Genomic DNA, 27,036 nt, shown 5'->3' on the forward strand with positions numbered 1-27,036 from the left:
ATCTGCTTCTTTTCCCACCTGTAACAGTGCTTATAACAAGAACCTTCCTTTTTGCCCTTTCAACAAGGCGGAACTGGCTCTGAGACTTACAATGCTGCTCTGAAGTAGAAGAGGGTTATTTCACCTTCAGGAAAATAATGGTATGCAGCTGTATCTTAAGTTTATATTAAAACACTGATAGTCATTAGAATGAGCAAATAGAATGTGAGAAAGAAACCCCTTGCTACTTTTCAGTTACTGGCTTACAGCTGCATCTCAAGAGGTGACAAACCCAACCTCGGTCTCAGAGCTCCTAGTGTGTGACGATGACTTCTGCGCAAGGGGCTGAGAAGAATGTGTTGGCGTTACCCTGCGAGGGTGATACAGGGACATACACATGAGCTGGACTGAAACAGCAATTTGCTATCAACTGCCTCTTCATTTTTTTTTTATCTTTCTAAAGCAAACTTGATGTAAAAAGTGATCTCTGCTGTACAGCACCCTGCAGAACTTCCTATGTGCAAGTGGTGCCTCCTCTGTTTTGTTCTGCTTTGCCACTTGTGATGTTCTCCTAGAAAAGACATGAACAAGTGCTGTGCATTAAGTTTTCCTGGGCTAACACCTGCCTCATTCTTATGAAATCCAAGGAGATTAAAGGTAAATATCAATACTTGCATTGTAAGAGCCTTCCTCTGGAAACATGCAGAGCTTGAAGAGCTGGGCCTGTCATGAAAAGCCTCATTCCTAGCACAAAAAACCACTCCAAAGTCAGGCTCACTGTTTGAATAAAGCAGATCTATTTCAGCACCATAACATTTTATTAAACTACACTATCAAAATCACATTGATGGCAGGGAGAACATTGCTATCAGTGCATATTTTCTGTACTAAGACTGTACTCGTAGCATCCAGCACTTGCTGAGGAAAAGGACACTGAAACAGAATCCTTCATAGCCAAAGAGACAGTAGAAAACTCTTCTACAAAAATCAAGGCAGTTAGGGGCTAGCTGAAAGAGATCAAAGGGAAACACTTCAAGTCAAATCAGTTGGGGGGGTATTTTTAAAAAGTGTACTTTTAACCAGTGTTTGTTCCTCAGCTGAGATATGAAGATGCTGATAAACAGCAGTTTTTAAGTAGCATCCCCTGTCTCTGTAACTGCCTGTTCACAAACCCACACAAATATTGTGTACTGCTCCTTCACTTGTGAACTGTGATGCACACACTTGAATACAACAGCTTGAAGTGTACTACAGTTATAAAAACCGGCTTCATCTTCTAGAACAAACAATAAAAAGTAGCAGAAATACATTCTATACAGAAGTAAAAAAAAAACCCAAACAGCTGAGTTTCAGACAAATACTAGAGTACACCAGGGTGAATTTTAAAAGTCTTACTTCTAACACCTATATAGCTATTTCTAGTCTCCCCCTGCTATGCAACACACCATAGCAACAGCTCAAAGCTGCTTTCTGGCACAACAGGACAACCAGCAGCCTTTTTAAGCAAGCATCCTCAGGAGCAGGTCACATCAGAAGTTCTGTGTGACAAACTTTCCACAGGGCTGCAAGTAGAGGTTTATATGAAATAAGGCTATTTTCAGTCTTCATGTGAAGACTGGTATTTCAGTAATGTTTTAAACAGTGGAAACACAGTAAAACAGTTGTCTGTTCCACCACGAAGAGGTCAGGCTCTTGGCAGAATAGCAGAAGGTGAGAATAAGTCTGCGTTCAAGAGGAGAGGAACTATATACATCAGTCTGCAGTGCGATGGGTTTCTTGAGTTTTGTTTTCAAATAACGTTCTTACGCCCAGCCAGCTGGGGGTCTGCTTCACAGCAGTGTTTGGCAGTGCATCAGCATTTTAGGTTGTCAGTAACACCCATCCTTCCAGGAATCATCCTCGGTGGTCTGCGCTGACTGAAGAAATCTGGTTTGAGTGACAAAAAAAAAAAAAAAAAAGAAGTAGTCACTAACAGCTCCAAGAAGCAAAGTCCCCAGATCTGTTGATGTACACAGGAATGCTTGTTTGAGGCTTTGGTTTACACTGGGCTTCTGCAACATCTGTCTTTTGACAGTGTCAAAAAAAAATCTGCCTGCCTTAGGTAAACTGCTGCAGTCACACATGTGTACAGCTTGCACATCCCCTACACCAGACAGCCAGCAGAACAGACACAGCAGCAGCAATTTCAGACAGTTCAGAGAAATTAAGTGACTATTACTGGGTATTTAGTGACATATATATCCTGCTCTGCTAAGTAGTTAATAGTGTTGTGGGTTTTTCCCATGACTGAGTCCAAGAGAAGTATTCTTCTCTGCACATATGACTAAACACAGGAAAAATAATCAGATTGTATGTAGAGTACTACTACAAATTAAGAATTTAAAAATTTCCTTTTGAGCATTTTTTTTTAAAGATACAGTTCAATTTATTGAAGGCTACAACGGGACATTAAAAAAAAAATCAACAAGTATTTCTTGCTTATTAGTCTGATACTGAATCGACTTTTAACTTCCCCTCAATCACAGAAGTTTACACTACAATTGTACTGCAAGTAACTGTAAAAAATAGCTTGTGGCAATTCGGTAGTGGATTTACCACACAAAAAAGCACAGCAGATGCCTTAAGACAATGGGATAAGAACACACTTTGCTAAAATGGCATAAAGCAGTCCGTGCACGTAGTCACGAGCATCTTGGGGGCCTTGCTCTTTAAAGAGATTGAACATGTCCTAACTAAACAGCTGTTGCTTTAAACTGTCTACAAAGTTCCAATATCCACTGACTAAATATTTAGGAAGCTAATCATAAAAGCTAGAAGTAAATGTCAAAAAAGTGCAAAAACTCATTCCATCTTTCTGGATTAAGATGTGGCCTCTAAATCAGTTCAGACTTCTGCAGCAAGAACAAAAATTCTGGTTTTGGAAACCATTATATATGCTCTGCTTTCACCTTGTTGTATGAAGTTACTCTACTATAATGTATATAGAATCATGCTTAAGACAAGCCTTGTTAATTTGTCCTACTTTTCAAACCCTTCTAAAAATTCCTTAGGCCTTGGACAATGCCCACCTTGAGTCCTAACAAAAGACTAAGGAAGAAGAAAAACCCACCAAACTTATTTTACTAGTAGCAAAGTTACAGAGGCACCAAAGTAGGTCATCTGGGAAGATTATTACATTAACAGTAAAGACAGTTTATTAGTCATTTGGAAGAGTTTTTCCCCTTCCCAAAACCAGATGTATGCACCAAATAAATCTGTGCCCTAATGTTCATTTCTTAATAGAAAGAAGTTTGAGCCTATGCCTCTTCATTTTCCTGGATAATTAGCCCTGTTTAAAAAAAAAACCACTTATTTTTTTAAACAGATGGAATACTGGAATATTGAATGGTTTGGTCACAGATTACATGGTAAAGAGGGGAATCTCACCCAGAAGCTGATGAGTCCCAGCCTGTCGGTTCACACATAAGTTCACAGAATTTAATTTGAGTGGTACTGAAAGAAACTGCAACCCATTTCTTCTTGACTGAGGGCAAAGTACTCAACATCCATGAATCCTCCAGCTAAGTACTACCCTTTCTTTAAGGGCTCCCCCACCACAACCCTACATTTAAAGCTCATCAGTAGCTCTGACCCAACACTATACCCATGTCACACTTTAAAACCAGGAGATGAACATAACTTTATAAAAAAGTGTTTCTAATTTGTGAAAGAGAGGCAGAATTGAAGTCTCACACTTACCTCTTGGATGGTGGTGTTGGCTTGCTTTTGGGCACCGAGATTCCTCCAACAGACGTGCGTGCTTTAATGGGTGAATTTTTTGCCACAGTGACCATATTGCTGCTTCTGGTAGTGCAACTGCTACTGGAAGAGCCTGTGCTAAGTGAAGATGGCTGTGGTTTTCGAACTCCGCTAACAGGACTTGTGTAACTGCAGGCTTTCACTGGCTGCCTGGGTGTTAACAGAGAGTTTGTGCATGACCCTGCTTTCATGGGTTGTCGCACTGTTAAGGGAGACTGCCCAGCACTGGAGGAATACCTGAGCTTGCTGGGAGCCAGACCTAGAAGTGAAATAATGAAAAAATAACTCGGTTGGCAACAGTATTTTAAGAACACTTCAGGACACCAGGCCTTTTAAGAGCCTTGGGTTTAGTTGGGTCAGTTAAACAGAAAGAAGGAAATCAACTACAGCAGTGCATATAGAAGACATTGCACAGACCTGCTGACCGTTGCTGAGTTCTTGGAATTCGACTGCTTGGCACCTGCAGATCTGACTCCAAGCTCCGACTGCTGCGTACAGACTCCAGAGCTCGAAGGCTCGTCCTGGCCAGGTTAGGCATGCTGTGGCGCATCTCCTCTGAAATCAAGAGCAAATTCTTTATTCGCTGCTTCTGGTAGTAATGGAGATGTATAATGGATTAGACTATCTCTTGAAAAACATACGCACTTAGAAGCAGACAAGCGTGTAACTAATTCTTAGCTTCCATTAAATAACAGCAGTTTTGAACTGCGTATGTCAAAATTATTTTCACTGACTCTCACAACTAGCTTACCTTCGCTGTTTGCATACTTGAGCCGGTCTTGCATGGGACTTTGCACAGACCTCCTTGGGGGACGGATACGGGAAGTAGATGACCTGCCATAATCTGCACTGGAAGAAGGGGACTGACATCGGGGTGAACTGAGCGGAGATGGTGAGTATCTGTGAGTGCTACGGTATGACAGGGAACAATCATAATCATCCTCATCCTCAAGGCTGTACGTGTCAAACTCCTGGTCACTGTAGGTACCCCTTCGCAGAGAGTGAAGGGAGGCACTGGAACTGCGACGTGATACAGAAGCAGAGCTAGAGGCACAATCCTGACGGAGGCCTGGAGATAGAGGGCAACACGGCTCAAAGTCATCATACTTTAAAATAGAAATTCCTTACCCAGTTGCAACACAACCTCAGAAGCAGCGCTTTTATCAGTGATTCATTTCACCTTGGAAGGAGAGTCAAGTTAATAACTCTCTTTACTGAAGACACAGCATATGGAATCTCTAAACTGGAACAGTGTCACCCACATCAGTACTGTTTAATTAGAGCAAAGAGTTAATATTCAAATTGACCTGAATTACTCCTTAGGTCACATACACAAGCAGCTGTGATTGAGGACTATATATTGCCATGCAAGCTCTGTTAGGTCAACTAGGTATAGAAGTCTAATTTACAGTATGAATTTTTTAGTTCAATTAGTTACGCACCCACCAGCAGTTCAACAGGTTGCAATAAAGATTTGAACTTCTGCCTTTGAGTGAAAAAATATCTGCTTCTTATTGACATCTACAGTGCATCCGTCTGGTTTATTTACAGGTCCTCCCCCAACTTACGCCTTTATTTACGTCTTCTTGCCTAACAAAATACAAGCAACTTCTGACCAAGAACTAATTTAGCAAACTGGTTGAAGGGGCTTTTGAGAAAGGCATCAGTTAAAGTTCTGAAGAACCCTCTTCTTGGTGCAGTCCCTTCACTGGAGGGATAAAAAAAAAAAAGCAAGCATTCCCCGCTCTTCTCCCTTCACAATGGAAATATGAAAAGCTCCCACCATTCTGAGGATGAAGCACTTTTCATATTTCACTGGAAACTTTGTAATGTGATGGGATTTCCTCGACATTTTTTTTGAAGTGATCACAAAGCATAAAAAAATATTCAAGTTTAGAAAGAAAAAAGCCGTTATTTGCTTTAATAGAACTTTTCCTTAGCTACAATAAAGTGATAACAAAATCTTATGTCTTTTGCTCTTTTTGATCTGATATTCCAATTCCTAGATCATAGTATTTTTTAAATTTATTAAAGGCACAGTACTAAAAGTAAGTGTTCTCCAAAAGAAAAACAGAGAACTTCATTCTCTATTTCCTGTAAACCACAGTTATGATTAGTTTGCACAGACCAACAGATCCAACCACTTTGTTCCACCTTGATCTTCAATAAGGACCTCACCCAAATCACACTGAAGTCAACAGAAAGTTTACCAATGTTTTAATGGGAACTGGATCAGGGCCCTGAAATCCCCCCACACTGGGACACAGACATGTTTTATGCTTAAGTTAAATTTGCAGAACTGTCTCTGAGCACTCTAGCAGAGCAAAACTTCAATTGTAATTTCAGCTCTTTCACTTTTAGTACTCTTGAACTCTTAGTTTTACTCAACACAGCAGTGAAATACTACTTGCAGCTTCTGTGAAATAAACAATTTGCAAAATTCAGTCTTCTAGACAGCTTCTAATATGATTTCAGGCTGCAGTTAGGCAGCCAGCTCAGAACAACAAAAATTTACAAGCAAAAAATTTTGCTGGGTTATTTTTTTCAGCTGATCAGTTCCCCAAACCACTACACAGTGCAGTCACAGCTGCTTGTGTTTGCTTAAGTGAGGGGACAGTGACCAGATGGGCAACTGTGAGCTGCTGCTGTTTAAACAGTAACTCTTATGAAACAGTTACTCATGAAACTTCACCTGTATTTCAGAGACAATCTGGGATGGAATATTTTTTGAGTATTAAAGGGCACTTACATATTTAAAGTGGGGGTTTGGATAATACTTTCAAGACTATCCTCTGCTTTACGATGTGTAATCTTGAGAAGGTTATACAACTGCTAACTTTAAGTGGCAGTTTGGGTCTGTAGATTTTTAAAGGAAGCAAAATCACAAACATTTCAAAAGATCTCTTAAATTCTTTTTTTGTTGGGGAAAGCAGGAAGAGAAGAACAGGCGGAATCCATCTACATTTCTCTACAATTCTAAAACTGTAACACCAAACGGAGATTGCTGTCACGTACTTTCTTCCTGAAGGCGTGCCATAACCTGGACATCAGTCAAGTCCTGCAGTTTATATCCCATGGAGATAGAGTCATCAGATGTACTCAGCTCACTGTCCACAGATGACTGAGAGCTCAGTGCAGAATGCATGCTCAAATAACCTTCAGGAGGAAAGAGGAGGGAGGAACAGAAAAAGCATTCAGACATCCACATACAAAACAAAAATGAGCAGCAGAGAACTTATTCTGGTAATAAAATCAGTGCAGTTGTGAAGTTGAGGTATGGTTGCTAGAAATAATTAAGAAGTTAGAAATTACTTGAGAACACAATGCTCAGTATTTTAACTTGCAATTTTCAGGAGGCAGTCTTTGCACAGGGGAAAAAAAATTGTCGACTTCTGTCCAGAAGGTGGCAAAGGGATGCTTGGTAATTTTGAGCATAGAAACATACTTTAAAAGATCAGTATTATTTCTGCCTATTTTGAGAAAGGGGCAACTATTGATCTAGATATTAAACTGCAAAGCTATACAAAGTGCTTGCTAGGGCGCTGGTGAGCAGTCATAGGAGTAAAAGGATCTAAATGGCTTTCAGAGTACAGTACCTCAAAAATCACTCATGCAATCTGCTTATGCAAAGTAGAATTTACACTAGATTGCCTCCTCCCCACTCCTGAGGTTTATCCATTTTTTTTCTTCCTCTCAACATAAACCAAACTCTCTCTTAGAGGGAAGGCCATAGTTTGTTCATACAGCAGGTCATAAAAAACAAACTGAAAGGATATTTTCCACAGGGAAGTTTTTCCATCAGTCAGGCATTAGGAAGAACAACAAATAATTTCCCTTTTGCAGAAGAATAATAAAAATATCATCATATTAATCATCATTAAGTGGAAACTTTTACCTGTTAGTACTTTTTCTTAAGTCAGCAAGTCAACATTTTCCATGGCATAAGAGTACTACCACTTGCTACTAAAATAGGGAGGTGAGAACAAGCCATGTAACTTTAGGGTTGTACTGGTACTTGTCCTTCAACCATGGGAGGCTTCTAAGTAGCCCTATGTGCAGAAATGTGGTATCACAACTGCCTTTGGGCTTCCTCAAATACTACTTTTCCTGGCATCTGGGATGACTGTTACTGCAGGAAGGCTAAGCATCACCTAGCAGTTAGCTTATCTCCATCTGCAGATGGCAGGCAGATGCAGGCAATGGCAGGAGAATCTTGCTACCATTCCATCAACATTAATTTGGGGTCGGGGTAGTATCTTTGAGAGAGAGCACACAACGCTGAGCATACCTTCATCTTCTTTTCCTGTTTTATAACTACCTTACTGCTTTGTATTTAAAAAAAAAACAAACCAAAACAAAAACCCCAAAACACCTGCTAGAAAAATTTTTGGAAATGCAGAAGGATTAGTAGATGTAAAACCTCTACACAGCAAATGTGCTTATCTATGCTACATGTTACAAAATACTGTAATATGCTCCTAGCATAACTAACCCTCAAAGACAGACACATAAAACCATGTAACTTACAGAGCTATTTTAGGAGAGAGTACATCATAACCTTAAAGTGATTCAAGAGAAGGTTGCAATTCATACTATATAGATTTAGACCCATCAAAAAAAATTAAAAAAAAACACGATCAGACAGAAGATCAGATAAAGCTAGTAGATATGCAAGAGCCTAAGAGCACTTAACATCACTTTCAGCTAGAATAGGCTTAAGAAATACAAATCCTGCTCAAGCAGGGATTCGAGATCATCACTTAAATAAAAAGCAACAAGTTAGCTGTAACACACCAGCTGACAAAGCAAGAATGTCAGCCTCCCAAAGCATCTATAGGATGTCATTCACCACTGACTTTTACTTTAGCTCACGCAGTTTTGCCTGCTGTGTTCTAAGAAGTCTTGAAGGCAGCGCACCTACTGAATAATTCTTAACAACAATGCTAGAAATAAAACATTTTGTCTGTTCTCAGCAAAACATCTAAAAACCATTTCTGAGCAACCCTTTCAAATAATGGTTAATTCCAGTCAGGCAGACAAAAGCAGCAGGTTCCCAATGTTATTTCTTGAACCAGTTTTGAAGAGTAGTAACTGATGACATGGAAAACACACGTTTGAAGTCCAGGCGTAAAACAAAATTCTTACATGGACACTGAGCAAGCTGCTTTGTACCAGTAAGCCTCAAATTCCTCATGTGAAAAGGCGTAAAGTTTTTGCAGTTTCAAGATGCTTACATAATACAGTGGTAGAAGTGTGACCGTAGTCAAGGGGTGCGCCTGTGCATGTGTGTGTTACACAAATACACACTCCAAGTCAAGACACTCCAGTATTAAGGCTGCACTGCCATATAACATATTCCTGTTTCTTTCCTTCTGGTGTCAGGAAAATACATTGTAAGCAGTTGAAGTAAAGCCAACATGAGAGCAGGGATTGCACCTGTAGGATGTAGTATAATGAATAAGCACAGGTTTCCTGCTGTATCTAACACCTTCTCTAATACTAAAAGCTGTATTTTTAATACAGTTGCATCTTGAACACAGCGTTTTAAAAAGCAAAGTTCCCAATTCAATTGTGTGTGTTTCGTTTTGTTGTAGCGTTTCAAATTACAGGTCTATTTAAAAAACAGTCAAGGAGGGAAAGAAAAACATTCACATTCTTTCATCAGTAAAAACTGTTGTGGCTTAACATTGCAAGATGAACTGATTATGGTTTTCATTACAGAAGCTTCAAAATATACCACATCTGGATTTTGTAAAAGGTTATTTTCGTTTAGTTTTTAAGGGAAGTTACTGTTAAATATTTTTCGTTTGAATGGTAGGGAAGCTCTGTTTTTCTTAGAAATAAAATCAGATTTGAATAAATCAAGTCGACAGTGAACTTTAAACTCGTGTTGGCACTTACATAAGTCCCAAGGGAAGTTTGGAAGTCACCAAACAGATGAAGTGAACTCTCATGTATAATCGTACATGGACAAAGCCTGTTCTATACTTGGCTTTTTATTTGGTACCCTTAACAACTTCAGCAGATTTGCAGAGTGAATGAAGAAGTCTAGAAGTTACAAAGACACTTTGGTTTTATACATCAGTAACTGCTTGTGTGTGAAAATGTGGTCAGACATCTAGATTGCCAACCAACCTCGTATTAAAAACAAGAAATTGATTTAGAGATTTTTCCCTGCAGAATTCAGCTTGCAAAAATAACAGTCCTACATGTGTCCTTTTGTTTGCAAAATAGAGATAAATGTTAATTTCTGTTTACAACAGAAAACCAGCAGATCTCAAAAGCATACCTGCAGCTGTAAAAACATTCATATGCAACCCTTTTTTTCTTCAAAAAAAAGTTCATTTAACATCAGGTTTGAAGCCAGAAACTGTTAAACATGCTTTATGTTTTTAAACATGCAAATTAGGATATAGCAGTTTTCACAAAGAAACAAACGAATCAAGGAAGACTCCTTTGATAATAAAGCCAAGAGGCAAAGCATTTGTACTAGGAAACTGAGCATGAACTGCATCAAGGATAAACGAAGCTCCTGGAAGAGCCTACATGGACTCCTTAGGCAGCAAGCAGCTTAAATGTACAGGAGACTTAAGGCCAAGCCACTTAGGACAAGCTTTATTATCATACCTACAAATACAGGCTTCCAACAAGAATTTTGTATAAGTTGCCTCTAAGGTAGGAAATCAGTCTCCAGACACAATTAAGCCTGATAGAAAGCTTTTGTTATTTTGTGTTTAGCTGCCCACTCGGCCAATTTAAAGACTTAGCCTGGAGACAACACCTTTTATCTTAAAGCTCAAGGCTTCTTTCTGTTGCCTACATTAATCATTATTTTCAAAAGAAACTTCACAAACTCTCAAGCCAGAAAACTGAATCCAAGTAACTTTATAAAGTTAACACCTACATATGATAACATTATTCAAGAGCAATATTTTCTTTGCCCCAACAGCTGTTTTCTATTTTAAGTCACTTAAAATTAGTACATTTTATAAATATATAGGAAGTTATAGAAACAAACCCATGAAATAACTACATGACATTTAGAATGCAAGGAGGTTTTCTCCCACATAATAGATGAAACCTGGGTCAGTAAGCAGGCAAATTAAAAGGAGAAAACCCCATGGCTGGACTCACATTTCTTGACAACTTTTCCCTGTGTCCATTAGTAATACTCCTTGCATTTTAAACACTACAGGTTTGCACTGCTCTACTGACATGCCATACCTGAGCTGCCACAGGTTAGTAGTGCTTTGTTAGTCGATTTGAGATGCCCGGGAGAGTTTAGTGCATTGCTACAGGAGCCTGTCTCTGTATTCAAATTATGTGCGCTTGGTGATGCCAATGGACTGCAATACAGGTTTTTCCATCTACTGGCTAGAAGGAAAAATACAAAAAAGCCATAAAGGTTATAAAATTATTTTTAAAAACAAAGAGCATAAGATAAAGAAAGGCATCAGATCAAACAAGATTAAATATTGTAACAGATGTACTTCGAATAAGATGTCTTGATGGTGTCAGTTACAAGATGTAGGAAGCAAAGCAGCGCCTGTTCCCTTGCTCACTCTCCCCTTTAACTTGTTTTGTCACTCCTGAAGAATTCCAAGAATAACTACTGACAAACTGAGCTTTAAAGAAGCCATACATTTCTGAAAGTTTCAGTGCTGGTCTTCAAAGATGACTGTTTTCATAAATATCTGCTACTTCTATACCTCATCTTCATTTTAAGAAACACCATTGAACTTTATGTTTACACATGTGTTACTTTTGAATTTTTAAGGATGGAATCAAAACAACATTAAACCACAAAAGCTATGCCTTTAGATTAAAAGGAAAGCAAATTAATATAAAAACAACCATTCTGAAATATTTGTTCAACATAGACTCACACATGAGTTAGCAAAACAATCAAAAAGAAGACAGGTAGCAAAACTTAGTGCATCCATGCTTACTGAAGCTGGAAGGAAACAAGCAGCTACAATGCTACAGAAATGACTCAGTCTACGTTCTCTATATATTCAAGGGGCTGCTGAATTGCCCAGTAAACCCTTACTGTTTAGAGAACAGTAGGTAAGAAAATAATGAAGATTCACTATGTAGTTTTCTTTTTTATTTCCCCCACAAATATAAGGTCAGACTACTTTAGTTAGAAAACAGTGATAGAGTACAAGTAAAGCCTTATACATTTAAGACAGAAAGCAAAGAGTTAATCAAATGAATCTTCATTTGAATTTTTAAGCACAGATGGTTTATAAAAGTAAATTAAGTTTGTTCTCAAACTACATTAAATTATCTCAGATCAGGAATTTCAAGGCTAAACTCAAAATAAGCCTGACTCCAAGCAGTGCCAAAACACTGTTAGTATGTAAACTTAAACAAAAAAACCCAAAACAAAACAGTGGCCTCTCAGACTTCAAATCACTGAGGTCAAATTACTGGTTAAACTGAAATCAAAATTATTGCATTCACATAGAAGACAAAACCAGCCAATGCAAAACCCAGGCAGACAATTTTTGCACCAAACTGGGGGCTGTATTTTCAGCAGTGAAGAATATCACTGAACTTCAAAACATTAATTCTCTCAGAAACTTCACTTTTTCAAACACTGCTCACCACAGCTTTTGTATTTAGATGTTCACAAGTCAAACTAGACAGATGAGGCTGCAACACATCCTGCTCTGCAATGCTTTCCAATGATGAGTTGTTAGAAGAAAATAACAAAACTAGTCATCCCTCCAGCTGCAGGATAAATCACAGCTGCCTATATAGGAAACCTATGATATAGAAAGTTATACACTACAGAAAAGGATTACTTCTTCATTTCAAACCCCTCAGCATCTTGGCTAGCATCAACTCAGCCCAGGACTTGCACATTTTACATACAAACCTGGAGTACGTCTGAAAAGACAAAGGTAGGCTATCTACTAGATGGATTCCACGTGATGTACTACAGGTATGCAGAAATAGAATAACCCCCTTGGTTTTGTGATGAAGTAAACTATGCATCTATTCTAACAGCTCTTACATCAGTGAAAGGCTACTATGGGATTGATCCTTCTGTGCTCTGAAAAAGGAAAAGAAAAAACACAAACCTACAACCCCAGAATACTGACTATGATGGTGGTATGCAACTACTGAAGAGAACGTAGTCCTTTCATTCCAGGCAGATGAAGTAAGGGATTTTACCTCAGCAGTTAAGTAACACAGCTGAAAGCCACCATGAAGTGCTTTTAGGGGATGATAAAACTGGAAGAAAAACTAGGTTTCCAAGTGACACCTTTTTCTTCAAGTTACAGATTTTAATGTTCCATTATTGTAAGCTTTGAGCGTCAACTGTTTTACCCAGGTAATAATACTAGTGGTAAGAAACAGTAAGAATAATCTCCATTAGAAACACGCAACAACACTAGAACTTTTTATATAGAAAAAAGCTGCAATAATAATTTCATATGATTCTCTCCCCCACTCCCCGGCAGCACTTTCCTCCCTCTACATATTTTTACATTAAAGATGTTTGAATATTATCAACAACAACAAAAAAATCCAAACCCAAACAACCAAGAGCCTGAAAACACTAAAATATATATCAGTGTTTAGGCATACACTAAAATATATTTTAGTGTTTAGGCTCTGAACATACAAAAAAAACCCAGAAAGCAAGGTGGTCAATTTGGCAATTAATTTCAAATGCTTATATTTGCATCTTAAAAAATACAGAGGCAAAACATCACAGTTCAGTTTGTTTCATCTATTACTTGTAATCAGCATAGTTTTCTAAATGCTTACAGAATGATCTCTTACCTTCATCACTTGATGCATTGTCAATGTAAACCAAAAGCAGGGAGGTTTTTATACAATAACAAACATGGCTGTACAAATATGCACCAAGAGCACAACATCTGAAGTGCTATCTCTGCAGATATTCTCCACTACAGCAACCGCAAACTTCATGTCTCCTTTGCTTTACTGTTTCTGAACAATGTAAAGTACACAAGTGGAAATAAGATACACTTGAAGAAACAATGCTTATAGTTTACGTACCTTGATCAAGTCTGTTAATAAGAGTTCGGCAGGCTGCTTCTGTCTCGGGACTGGGATTATCCAACACCTGTCGGCACCATTTTAAAGGTGAGTCAGTTTTCTGATCTGTAGTAGATTTTCTTGGGGACACGTAGAGCCTTTGCAACAATTGAAAGGAGACAGTAAATAACACTCATTAACTCAAAGCATACAGCCACCAAAGTAGCTTTTACTAAAGCATGCCTGATAGTAAGCAATAGAAAAGTTATCCAAACTAAAAACAGAGGGAAAAATTAAAGTTTAAATTGTATACTATGACTCAGAAACAAAATTTACTGTCACAATAGTAAAAATTCACTTAAAGATGGCTTCACAGAGAAAGTACAGAACCTGCGCAAGGAAAGGTTCAAGCTTGGGCTGTTGGAATACTACTAAAAGTTAAGTTGTTGGTATACTCAACATCACCTGTCACCCCCACCTCTTCATCACCAGCAAACCAGCTACAGCCACACTTGATTTATGCTACTCCCAACAGCTGCCCTCACACTGATGTATACATAATATTTCATCTTCATCAGTATTTGAGCATAAAATGATCATGAGGATGGTTTTAAGATTTCAAGGAATGTCTGCATGCACTTCAATTGCTCCTACTCTCTCTTCCAGCAGTAACTTTTGACACTCCTGCAGCAAGATACATCAAGTCTTTCTGTTCCAGTTACTCATTCTCACACAGACATCTCGTATTCAATTCATAAAATACTCCTTTCCACAACAAATCTAATATAAAACATCAGATATTTTAGTAATTACCCCATTAATTTCTGAAAACCCCTTGTGTTTAAAAGTTATAGGAACATACTATGGGACTCTCAGTTGTGGGGCATCCTATCCATGAAAGCAATGTTTGGCCAAGATAAAAATATACAAACAACTGGGATATTTAAATCATTGTGCTGGCATCAAAATGCCTGTCTAACCTATCGCCCTGTGTCCTATCCTGTATCCAGGTAAGGATAAGTACAGAAACAATCAATCCAAAAGCTGCACTGATGCAGAAAGCTGTCCTGGACTACCGCAACTTTGCGGTTTGGGACTATCAGATCAAGCACCTCTGTATGCAACAGCTCTCAAAAGAGTATTTTTCAGTGAATCCATCTAAGCCCTTTTTTGAATTCATAGCTGCTTTTAGTACCCACAGCACCCTACTGCAACGAGTCCCACAATGCACAGACACATAGGGTGAAGAACCACCTGCGTTCACTTGCTGTGAAGCAGTTACCTGCTATTTACTCTTGATATTGTCTGGTTCCTGGGGGATGGGATACAGGTGGAAGGTAATTATTCTCTATTGCCTCTTGACATGCCACTGTCAATAATATTCCTGCCCCTGACCAGACCGATTTTATTCAGGGAGCAGAGATTCAGTCTCTTTAGTCATGTGTCATACAGAAGCTTTTTCACACCAAGCTTTACACAAAACCACATGCAAATAAAAAAATCCAAAACCTAATTTGCTATTGACAAAATAAATGCTGAGAAACATGAACACAAATATTCCTGAATGTGCAATGTTATCTTTTATGAAAGACCTCACAAGCATATCTTGCTGCATTTCTGCATGGGTAAATGAGCATTACAACAACTTGGATCCAATAAAACAGAGAAAGCAAAGTGCTCTTTCTCTGGATTTATTTTACAGTTCAGACCAAAAAAAGCAGCAATAAAACCATCAAACAAAAAAGAGGCCAATAGCCTCCTTAGGGCAGGTCACGCTGTTCTTCACATATTTTAGGTTAAGAGAGAAAATCCTGCTCTACTTCAGGAAGTAGTTGTTCTACCCAGCTCCTTCCACACTGCTAATCATGTTTCTACTCAGAACTGTATCAGCTGAAAATGACAACACTTGTTTGATTGCTAGAACCATTTCCACCTGGAGCAGAGCTACCTGCTTCGCAGAGTGCCGGAGTCCTCTGTAGTCTGCCAGCAGACTCTCATTTTTCAGCTGACAAGTCTATTGGCAAGAGATGGTCTCACTTAAAATTTCACTAACGTCAATTAAGTAAGCTAACTCAATTTTTCAGTGCACTGATGGGCAACTTATAAAAAAAGAGGAATTCTGGTTTGATTTCATCAGCGTCAGGTTTACTATTTTCCTTTTTAAGCAGCTTTGGGGAAGGTGCAACATACTTAGCAAGCTCACTTCTCAAAACATGCTTGCATAGCTTATTCTTCTGGAGCACTATACACCATCAGCTGATAAACTAAAAACACCAGTCCCACAAATAGAAGTTAATATTTTTCTGGACATGACATAAAGAACCAAAAGTCACTTTTTACTAAAGGATTCCCCCACCCAGTGTCATCCTCCTTAGCCACCGTGGCACAACTGCCGCAGCAACAGAGGCCAGGTTAATACAGTACCACATTTCTAGCTGAACTAAAACAGGCTTTCTTCTGAAAGAGGTTTTTGTGATAAACTAAACTCACTCTGCTCTGCTTAAAAATATGCAGAATTTTATTTCTGGTAGTTCTATCCTCTAAGGCTGTTTGATTTGTCAGGTTAACTTAATCCAATAAGCATTGGAAAAAATGTACTCAGGCATGCCATTAAGTATGCCTACGACTGCCAGTTTACGAGTCAGCCAAAGTCTTTTGAGTTTAACAAATACCTGATTACGGAACAAGCTTTACCTTGCATTTTGTTGTTACAACTCAGCAGTTTGGGTGTGAAGCATGTTCTGTTTAAACAGCAAAAGGTTATGCTTTGAATATTTTCTTTTGTCAAACTGCAAATGACAATTAAGAAGTTATTTAGAGAGTTACAAGGCCTAATACAAAATTCAGAAAGTAAACATTTGGCCATATAATCTCAATTTGATGTATTGGGGTTTTGCTGCATAACATTAAATATGAATGAAATTTTCTTCAGCTTCTGTGAGGAAACCCTTAGATAAAGCATCTTTAGTTTCTGCGTACTAGTGTATGTGTTTCACTTTCCCATATGAAGTATTTTATGAAATGCACCTCTGGTAAGAGCCAAGTAGTTTTAGTTGTGCAGCAAGCACAACATGAGATTTTTCTTCCTTTAAGAACGTAGGCACCCAAAAAATAAATTTGTGGGATTCTTTGCACTTTATTCCAACATCTTCTAGAGATGCTATCTTTCTTTTGGGGTCAATGCCACAGGAGGATTTGTGGGAGCTAATGGCCATTATTGTTTGATTTTGAAAATACTGCTTTAAATACCGCCCCCCCCCCCCCCCCGAGAATCTAGAAAATACTATGACAACTTTCTCAACTTACACACTGCACTAAAAAAAAAATCTTCACAATGTACTAACACATCAGATCAATTAGAAGAGTGCAAGCCACTATTGCCTCAGAATTTAAGATCCTAATCATGCACAATATTTGCACTAGTAAATCTATAGATCATAAGAAGAGAATTCAGCTGCAGAAAGCTCTATAACTAGTACATTAGTAAATTAAACAAAGTAAAATGAACCTCAGTTTTTAAGACACATGCTTGGTTTATTATTCATCTTCTACAGCACTTAGCACCAGTAGCTTCAGCGGTACCAAAAATGGCAGAAATTATACTGATTTTGAAACCTTTGAGTTATATACATCAATGCAAGGAGGAGACCTGAGGTAACTAAGTATGTTTAGAACAATTCAGGTTTATAAGATACACCTCCATAAAGTGCTAAGGCAGCACCTAAATTCTTCTGTAAAGCGTGTCTTTCAAACAGATTACATTCATTTTCCTTTCCTTTATGTATCACACTTCAGAGAGTTGATGTTCAGATTTATTACTGTGCTTATGCTGTTCTAGTCTCAAATCTAAACACTATTGTTGCACAGAGATACCAATACTGACAGTACAGTGCTGTGGAAAGCAACAGTGAACCAATACTGCACAGGTCTTGAAATGACAGAAACATAGAAAGAAAACATGAGAAAAATACTGTGGCAAACTCTCCATATAAAAACATTATAGTATTAGCCCAAGTGGAGGTGTGAACCTTTATCCCAAGAAACAGAAATGGGAAAGAGAGGGAAAAAAAAAATTATACTGCATGTTTTGCAGAAGAGGCACCATTTTTTCATGTCTATCTAGCGACTAATCCTGCTGAACAAAATACCAAAGATCTAGTCACTAAGTCACAGAAGCTCTAAACATCGCATTAGCTTAATCTCATGACACAGCCAATAGTCTGTAAGACGATCAAAAGGCACCTTGTGGGACAACTTAAGAGCTGTATTATACGTACACTGCACAAGGATGCTGAGCAGCATCTCTAGCAATCTCGCTGCAGCAACATAAAAAGGCTTTCCCCCTCCACTCTGGCAGCGCAAATGAGCACACCTCATTTTACAGAAAGCCATGAGTCAATTCCTCAAGCATTTCAGTAAGAACTGTCATTTTAAGCCTCCGCCATCAAAAGCAATTTAACCCTAAAGGTCGTATTTTGCACACAAGTGTCAGACAAGCAGGTAGATTTTTCCTTTCAGGTTACTCTACTCCGGCACTGGCAATTACTGGCAACGAAGACTGCCGATGGTAATGCTATCATAACGCTGCGCAGAAGGGTTCTGAAGGAGCTCAATCTACCCAGAGATTGTGCACAGCGAGACAGACGTTACACAGACCGTCGTAATGGCTAACTGCAGCTAGCACAAACGGGTAACGCACTATTCAAACAACCTAGACATTCAGAAAATGTTTTTGGTAAGTCATCTGTACATTATTTAATGCAACAGAGCTAACCAATCCATTGTTAAAAATACCTCTAGAAGGTTTTCATCTGATGACCAGTCTGAGAAACTAAGGCCTTGCAAGTTACTGCTTCTAAGTCATAAAGAGTCTTGTCAGCAAGGAAAGATTGCAGGCAAACTACTACACGGCCTGAGGAAATGTACAAATCGATTATATAGAGAATAAGGAGTTAAAGTTCTCCCCAAAATTAGAGGCACAAGAGGACACATTTTTCATAATCCTATATTGGTACAATACCCGAGTTTTGTGCAGAACCACATCCTCGTTTGGTGGAACTTCTCCAGAAAATTTGTTTCTATCTCTGATGGCACAACAAGCTAACAATTATGATATCCTGCAGTACGTTGAATTAAATGCTTTTAGACATTAATACAGAAGGCCAGTGGACATGGGGCTAAGTCTGAAAACATACACTCCCAGGAAACTCCTAAATAGTAATTTGAGTAAACCATGCTCCTTCTTCCTACAAAGACTATTTCAAGGGCACCCTACTTGCTGTGTTGAACTCTTGTATTCAAGCAGGAGACAACACAACCCTAAGGTGAAGGCAGCACAACCTATTTTATGTCGAAAGACAGGCTTTTTGGAATGAAAACTGTGCAAGGCGTGGATGTAGCAGCAATGTAGGGATTCACCTGAGTGACATGGATTCCTTCTCCTCCTCACCCCACAAAAAACAGGACCACATTAGGCTGAGTAGACCTGTACATTCATGTACACACGTATCACATTCTACGTATTCTTCTAAAAGGAACTCAGCAGTTTAAAAGAAACTTAAAGAAAAGGTTCTGTTACATGGATTTGCTTGATTGTTATGGCGTGTTTTGTTTTGGGTTGGTTGGTTTGTTTGTTTTTAAAAAAAAAAAAGCAGAACATACATAAAAGCTTATCCTGAAGCCCTGTGTAAAACCACTGGCAGTTTTGCCACTGGGATCAAGACCTTAAGCAACAGCAGTAGCAATACTGGGGAGACACATCCAAGGGCCTATTTCCTTCCATCAAGGAGAAAACCTAAAGTTGTTCAAGGTGAGACATGGTCAGAGAGTTTGGTACTCATTCCATCAAAGGAGATGGAGGTGGAAAGTCTAATCCAGCTAAAAGGAGAAAGAGTACTGAAAAACTTCAAGGCTTTTAATTTCTGCCATTTCTCTCTCTCTCTTTCATCCAATGACACATTAATAAGAATACTTTATAGTTCAGAGGGGCTTGGAATTTGAATAGTTTCATCATAATTCCAAGACAAAATTCTCTCTCCCAAGTCTTACCAGGAAAAATAATTGGCAATTGGCAAAACACCAAACAAGTAGCACGGGAATGCGTAACAAAATGCTGAACACAAATCACTGCACAAAGAACAATAAACTAAACACATAGAAAACCACAACCTAATTCTTACATACAGGCGGTACCCAAGAATGACAAACACTAAGACGACAAGCAAACTAACGCTATTGCAAGCATATCTTGTTTGTTCCCTTCTGTACGGACAACAGCCTTTCTAGAAACAGCTCAGGAGCTGACCTGCACTGAAGCATAACATAAGGGAGCGAATTGGTAACCAGTAATGAGAAAACAGCACTGAAGTCTAAGTTAAGCATCATGCTGAACTCAACAGCACAGAAAGCCGACTTTCGCTTGATTGGGTCTCAAGGATATTTACAATTTTGAACAGCTATTTGAGAAAGTGACCTAAGAAAGCAAGTCAAGGGACAGACACCAAAGGAGTACTGAGTTACAGCTACTGCAGGTGATGCAGTACCTCATGTTTCACAGGAGTTCAGTCATTGCAATGTTGTTTTTAAAAAACAAAACCTGAGACCACGCAAATCTTGCTGAAACCAAGGGAAGATGCACAGAAACATTTGCAAGCTTGATCCAAATAAAACCAGTAATTTCAAAACAGCGCAGAAACTGAGACTATCTGCACCTGCAGAGAACAGTAACAAATCCTCTGACCCACTCCTTCATGCTTCCATTTTGGCCCTCCTGGGGCAATGGTTTTTGCTGTTACCACTTCGGCTCGAGCGGCAAAAATCCACGCAGTAGACTCAACTAGAGGTTTCGAACCTACGAAGTAGTCATGGAGCATAACTACAATACCACCAGAGAAATTACCCTGAAGTTTGGACCCATTATTAAAACTAGCATAACATGAAGATGTAAGAACTAAAGCCTCTCTTTTTGAAAGCTTCCTGCTCCCCACCCCCTATTTTAAACACTTTCACACTTTAAAAGTGTACAAAATGAGTTCTTGATATTCTTTAAGGTATAAAGCACCATCCCCTCTACTAGCTGATAATAAAGAAAAGGTCAGCAAACCAAAAGGACTGGGTGGTTAAAATTTATCAATTCAGCAGTGACAGGAAAAAACAAAGCCACTGTGAATTTCTCAGAAATTGCCAAAAATCCTAAGTATCAAAGTACACATGATATGTTCCAATATTAGCTAAAGTTTTTTTCCTAATGTATAATATTAAAAAAGGACTGCAAATATAACAACATAGCAAGCTATTTGCTTTAACTAATATACTGCTTAACACATTTAGGTATTACTTGCATCCAGGCAGTACAAAATTCCCCCAATCAGCAAAGCCACCTTATTATAGTTGATCCTAAATCCATATAGCATTAAGGGTGTTTTTGTTTTGGTTTTTTGTTTGTTTTAAAGAAGCCCCCCCTCTCTTCCCCAACCACTGTTTTCTGGTTATTGCCGATAGGAATGCATGAATATCTGCATGGACAGTATGAGAGACATGCTTATGAAGAGAATTTAGCATATTTGGCAATAAGCACGGCCATGCGCTATTGACTGTACATACATTACTCGTTCCCCACTTTCAGTTTAGCTGAAGAGCTCTGCAACAAGAAGCCATCATAAAAACGGCCTCTTGTTTTACTAGGTTTGTTTGACAAGAAGAAAACAAAACAGACAGAAGCAACGCAACATGATTAAAGGTAATTTATGATAATAGAACTTGCACAAGAGCTCCACAATACCAATGTTATTTAAACTCCTTGGGGCACCTCTTTTTAATATGTTGGCCTAGATGAACCCAATTTGATGAGAAAACAGAGGTATCAAAAACATGAAGATCCTACAAGGTCTACTGAGAAGCGTACCTGGTAAAGAATGACCTTATTAGCCACCAACTCAAGGAAAGGTTAATAAACTGAGCCTCTGGGTGCAGAATCAATCCTGACTGCATTGGACAGTATTCACCAGCCATGTAAATCTCAGACTCTGTCTGGTTTCTTTAACAAGTCAATACAGTTTGAAGAATCTCTCATGTCACAGGCTATATAAGCATGAATATAAAACTAGTTGTTTTCATTAACATGGAAATAATGAAGCCTGCCTCCCAAACTCAACTTGTTAAATATATTCCTTTATCTCTCTCTCTTTTTTTTCTTTTTCTTTTTTTTTTTTTCCCCCCAAGAAATTTGCTCAAAATCGCGTTTAGGTATGCTAAAGAGTTTCAGCAATCAAGTTAGAACCAGTATTTGGGTTTTAAAAGAAATCTTGCAAAGAAAAAAAAAATCATGACTGGCAGTACAAATTAAAAGCACATGAGAAGTCACTTGTACCATCTGCAGCTGGGAGAGGTGTGTGAATGAACTTTCTGAATGCCCACAAAAAGAACGCATAAGAAGAAACTCTATTTTGAAGAACACTTCTAACTTTATACATTCCTTTCCAAAACTAACAAACACTGAAAAATCAGTCTTCCTTCACTTGTCATCTCAAAAATGGCTTACCCTGTTTTTAATAAGCTTGAATTTAGATTTGGGCTGACATAATTACATTTTTGAGCTCCATTCCATTAATGAAGTTTACCTTCACTTATAACAGCTAATGAATTTTTAGAGTTTAAGATTTGTTTTGTATTCAGCAACCATTCCGCAACGCTGTCTTCCCTGCTAGATTAATCTCTAGCTACACAATTTGCAGATCCCTGAGGCTATCCTACAAAGTCTTAACATTATAAACTCTAGGTAAAATCTCAAGTCATAGCTATCCGTGAGCTGGAATTCGCCTTGAACTTTAACTAGCTTTGGAAGGGCAAGAGAAATTAATCTACCAGTTTATAAAACAAATTCTAAACAAGGCTGCTGGTGAAGTGGAGAGTCCTACAAAGTAAGGTCAGTTAAGGATTACATCATTGATCTGTTTCAGTTCATGTCTCTGAACAAAAGAAAACAGGTTAACTGCAAAGAAACAGTATTCAGGAAATGGAAATGATTTGTCATCTTAGATACTAGCAAAAGCCACAAATTCCAGATGGTCTAAGGTCTCAGTTTCTATTTTACAAAATTCTTACTTAAATACAGTGTTTGACAGTTATGTACAAAGTTTAAAAACTCCATTATTCACTCATCTGCGTGCATTATACGTGAATAAACTAACAGGGAAAGAAGGGTTTTCTGTGCTTGCTACAGCAGCATCAGGAAGAAAGGGGGAAAAAGAAGCTTTACAGTTAAACTGATTTAAAAAAAAAAAATTCTTTGGCACAATGGTCTTAAACATAAGAAGAGCCGATAAAGAGAACTGCATTCTTGCTGCTAAAAATCAAAGCACTGTATTGAAATCACTTTATACCCTTAAAAATTATTGCACACCTAAATACAGAAACTCCCAACCACAGCAGTGTTAAGTTCCATGTATTACTAAAGTTTTGAGATACATACCAGCTATCTTCTTCTTCATTGCAATTTTCAAGCTCTAACACTTTGACTTCATCCAGATCTGTGTTATTTGAAAGACTTTCTAGATCTCCACATTTTTCACTGGGATTTTGTTCATTTATTTTAACTGAGGAATCAATACCTGTAATGACCATGTTTCGCATAAGCTCTGTGCTATTACTTGTATCCATATGTGAAGAACATCTAACGTTATCAGCAGTCTTCATTTCCACCTTACACATGCTGGAAGACAATTCCTCAGTGGCACTGTTGCAGCTATATTGCGTTTGGGCATCTATGTCTTTTTTTAAGCAGTTGTTCTCTCCTTCCTCTTTTCTTATTTTGCTTAATTGATTGTTCAGATCTGCCATGATTTGCAATTCTTGCTTCTCTGTTATCACGTTGATGCTGTTATTAATTTCCATCCCATTAAGACCAGAGTCATGGTTATCCACACCAGCATGGATGTCACTCTGCATGTTTGTCCCAAGCATGCTCCTGCTGCTCTTCGTTCGTGGGTGCTGATTCTCGATCTCCAGTCTCCTCACTAGCTCCCGCAGCTTTCGCACCTCCTCTAGCTCTGGGCCAACCTCCTCGGATGCCGGCTCCGTGTCGGGGCCCATGGCAGAGTTCTCCATTGAGTCTCGTCCTAAGTCAGGCTCCAGAGCATGATCCTGCTGTATGACCGGGGCGCTTCCAGGCACTACCATCATCCAAAACACACAGTTTCACTGCAAGACACGAAAAATGTATAAAAGCTCCACAAAGATGCATGATATTTTAAGCAAACTGGAATTAAACACCACAAATTCTGACTTTTATAAGCATAAACTAATTTCACTGGGGTACCATGTGACTGAACTTAATCAAAACCTATTGAAAAAGAACAACTGAAATTAGTATGAAACATTTCAACAAACACAAACGACTCATTTTTAAACAGCTAGGATGTGCAACTATTATGCTACAAATTAGACTGTATAAAAGGAAGCTGATTTAATCATGCACAATAGTTTAGTTTCCATCTGTTTACAAACAAAATACATGAGAAAAGCACTGGTTGAGCAAAGTCAGGAAACATAATTAGCAAGCTGCTGACGTCAGACAATGACAGCATTAAGAAAATGGTAAAAACATCCTTTGTTCATTACCAGGTTTATCCTGGAAAAGCAGAAAAAACTTGAAAACATTTCTGTATCAACTTATACCAAAGACTAACGACAATGACTAACGACAGGAACTGCAGTTACTGTGGTACATGAAAATAAGCATGTCTTTACTGGCATATTTTCCTGTTACAACTGAAAAGAGAGAGGCAAGCTCTGTGATGCAAACACAGCGAAAAATAGGAAAAAAAAATATAAATATATCACACCATAGATTACACATTCCAATAAGTTTCATAAAATGAACCCATCTCTCTGCTTTTCCTGTCTTAAGCACTACTATTCATCCTGTGGTTGTGCTGACCAAGGAAGAGTGTGCAGGGCACCGTCACTCAAGCAGCTTTAAACTGCACAGTTATTCAGGCTTCCCAAAAGCTCTAAAATAATGCTGGTGCACTTTACATACAGTTTTACAACACTTACAGAATAAGCAGCACACACTGATTTTTCCCTACACTAGCGATTTACATGAGTTTTCAGTTTCAATGCGTGCATTCATTTCTGAATTGATGCTTCATTGAAGCCCCTGATACGAGATAAATGTTCCACAGAGCAAGTAAAATGGATTCCCCTAAAAAAATTACAAATCCTTTCTATTTTGCAGAAGGAGGGCAAATAGACTTACAGACGAGGGAGTTAGATGACACCCAATTCAAAGTTTAAAAGATTTGATGCAGGCACTATAACTGCATTTGAACCCTAATATTTTGTGGCTGTAGATGTTCTTCTCCCCCCCCCTTTGCTGTCTGCAAATTTCTCCTGTTTTTAAGGCCTAACTGCCAGCTGGTAGAGGAAACCACAAAAATTAAATATCACACAAAGTACACAAAGCAAGCAAGGTTAAAAATACAGACACCCGCTCCATATACACCGTAGCATCTCCCTATTACTTTGTTACCTGTAACAGAAGTAGCTGAGTATATTTCCTAAAAAATATAGTTTGGGGCTTTTTTACTTGACAAGGTTTTTCTTTTATTTTGGTCCTCTACATGCAAGATGAACATTGTAGGCTTACGTTTGAATTAATAATGAACACGAACAGCACTTACGAAGAGCTGTAAGTGAACAGAGCTGGCTGCTAGGCACTTTAAACATAGCTTTCAAAACCATACCTGTAAGAAGCATTACGGAAATCATTTTGACGCGGGGAAAAGAAATTTAATTTGTAGTTACCAAGCAATCCGATTCCTACTCATATGCCCACTTTGACAATCTCCTTGTGTGGATTCTCGCTCCTACGAAATCATCCAGCCTCTCAGTGAGTAACGAAACTAGCATGATTTCCAAAGACATTTCAAAGCTATTGCTCAGTAACTCACTGAGGATGCACCAGTGGGGAGTTTAAGAGTTCTACTGTCAAAGCAAAACAAAACGACCCAAGGGGGGGGGAGCAATGAGATCTGTCACCCAAAAAATCAGTTCCTCTTCAAGGCTGAGGAGCAGCGAAAACTGCATTTTCATTCATGGGGGGGAGAACAAACAGATTAAAACCGTTTAAGCCTTTTCCCACAACTAGTAAGTCTAGAAACCACCCAAATAAAGCTGCAAGGACAGGGGAGGAAAAAAAGATTAATATAAATCTGCAAAACTTAATTTCATTGTATAATGGGCTGAAAAAGAAAAAAAGAAAAAAGAAAAAAAGAAGGAAGCCACATTTCAAGCCATTACTGTGCCGGAGACAATAATTTGGACTTTTTCAAAAAGACATCCGGGTTTTTAACGGCAGGTTAACGGGCTCTCCTCCCCACAGCGGACGAGATGCAGTGGGAGGCGGGGGGGAGCCGAACGAAGGCCGCCTGTGTGCCCCCCCCCTCCCGCCGGGGCTCCCGGGGCCCTTCCACCCGCCCGGCCGCCAGCTCTCCCCCCCCCAGCCGCGGGCAGGCTGCAAACCGGAGCCGTCTCCGGCCCCCACCCCACCCCGGAGGACCCCCCCTCCCCATCGCCCGGCCGGGAGTCCCGGAGCGTGGACAGCTCCCGGTGCGCGGGCACGGCCGGGGCCGGCCGCGCTGAGGGAGGAACCGGGGCTGGGGGGGGGGGGGGGGGGGGGAGGTGAGGGCGAGGAGAGGGTCGCAGCCGGTACCGGGTGCTGTGAGGGAGACCGGGGCCCGGGTGGGAGCGGACCGTGGCGGGGGGGGGGGGATGGATGTCCTGCGTGAGGAGCGGGCCCGGGGCGGGGAGCGCCCGGGTGTGTGTGAGGGAACGGAGGGGCGAGACCCCGACGGGGCGCTGCGGGGGGGGGGGGGGCTCGGGCGCGGCCAGTCCAACGCCGAGCCGAGGGCTCCGGCCACCCTCGACCCCTCCCTTCCCCTCACACGGTACCTGCCGTGGGTGGCGGGTGGCTCTGTCGGTGAGCGGGCGCCCGCCCCGCCGCCTCCTCCTTCTTTCTCCGGCGCCGACTGGATCCTCGCTCGCTAAACGGCGGGAGGGAGTCGCCGCCGCCGCCGCCGCCGCGCGCGCATTGAGGCCCCGCCCCCTCCTCCCCTCCCCTCGCAACGCCCCTCCCTCCCCCGCGCGCGCCCGTGTGGTGTGGTTGAAGGAAGGCGGGGGGGGGTGACGCGCGCCTCTGCGCATGCGCGGCGGAGAGCCGAGGGGGCGGGGGAGAGATGGCGG

At 39.8% G+C, this 27,036-nt stretch overlaps 1 protein-coding gene and 1 long non-coding RNA gene across 3 annotated transcripts; one reads left to right on the top strand and one right to left on the bottom strand.

Annotated features, from left to right (window-relative positions):
* The first annotated feature begins 340 nt into the window (after nt 1-340).
* Nucleotides 341-5,265, top strand: LOC138690680 (uncharacterized). The gene is made up of 2 exons (XR_011329433.1): nt 341-636; nt 3,344-5,265. It is a non-coding gene; the product is annotated as an uncharacterized lncRNA (long non-coding RNA).
* Nucleotides 754-26,877, bottom strand: LOC104325557 (SLAIN motif-containing protein-like). 2 transcript variants are annotated; one of them, XM_069810827.1, is made up of 9 exons: nt 26,746-26,877; nt 23,264-23,991; nt 13,816-13,952; nt 11,002-11,151; nt 6,793-6,933; nt 4,529-4,846; nt 4,195-4,332; nt 3,718-4,036; nt 754-1,905 (listed from the first exon to the last, which is right to left on the bottom strand). In XM_069810827.1, exons 2-9 carry the CDS (start codon nt 23,971-23,973, stop codon nt 1,848-1,850), a joined length of 1,971 nt encoding a protein of 656 aa, XP_069666928.1. In that variant the 5' UTR covers nt 23,974-23,991; nt 26,746-26,877; the 3' UTR covers nt 754-1,847. The 2 variants fall into 2 exon arrangements, with proteins under 2 accessions (XP_069666928.1, XP_069666929.1); XM_069810828.1 differs by lacking the exon at nt 11,002-11,151.
* Nucleotides 26,878-27,036: the final 159 nt, after the last annotated feature.

Source organism: Haliaeetus albicilla, chromosome 23 (genome assembly GCF_947461875.1).
Source record: "Haliaeetus albicilla chromosome 23, bHalAlb1.1, whole genome shotgun sequence".
In the NCBI taxonomy this organism is placed as follows: domain Eukaryota; kingdom Metazoa; phylum Chordata; class Aves; order Accipitriformes; family Accipitridae; genus Haliaeetus; species Haliaeetus albicilla.

Bases quoted from the DNA above. Each gene is read 5' to 3' on its own strand.
- LOC104325557 (XM_069810827.1), bottom strand. From the start codon at position 23,973: ATGATGGTAGTGCCTGGAAGCGCCCCGGTCATACAGCAGGATCATGCT. The intron at 4,847-6,792 runs GTACGTGACAGC...CTCTATCTCCAG, and splicing joins GGCACGCCTTCAGGAAGAAA to GCCTCCGTCAGGATTGTGCC. The intron at 1,906-3,717 runs GTAAGTGTGAGA...CACTCAAACCAG, and splicing joins CCAACACCACCATCCAAGAG to ATTTCTTCAGTCAGCGCAGA.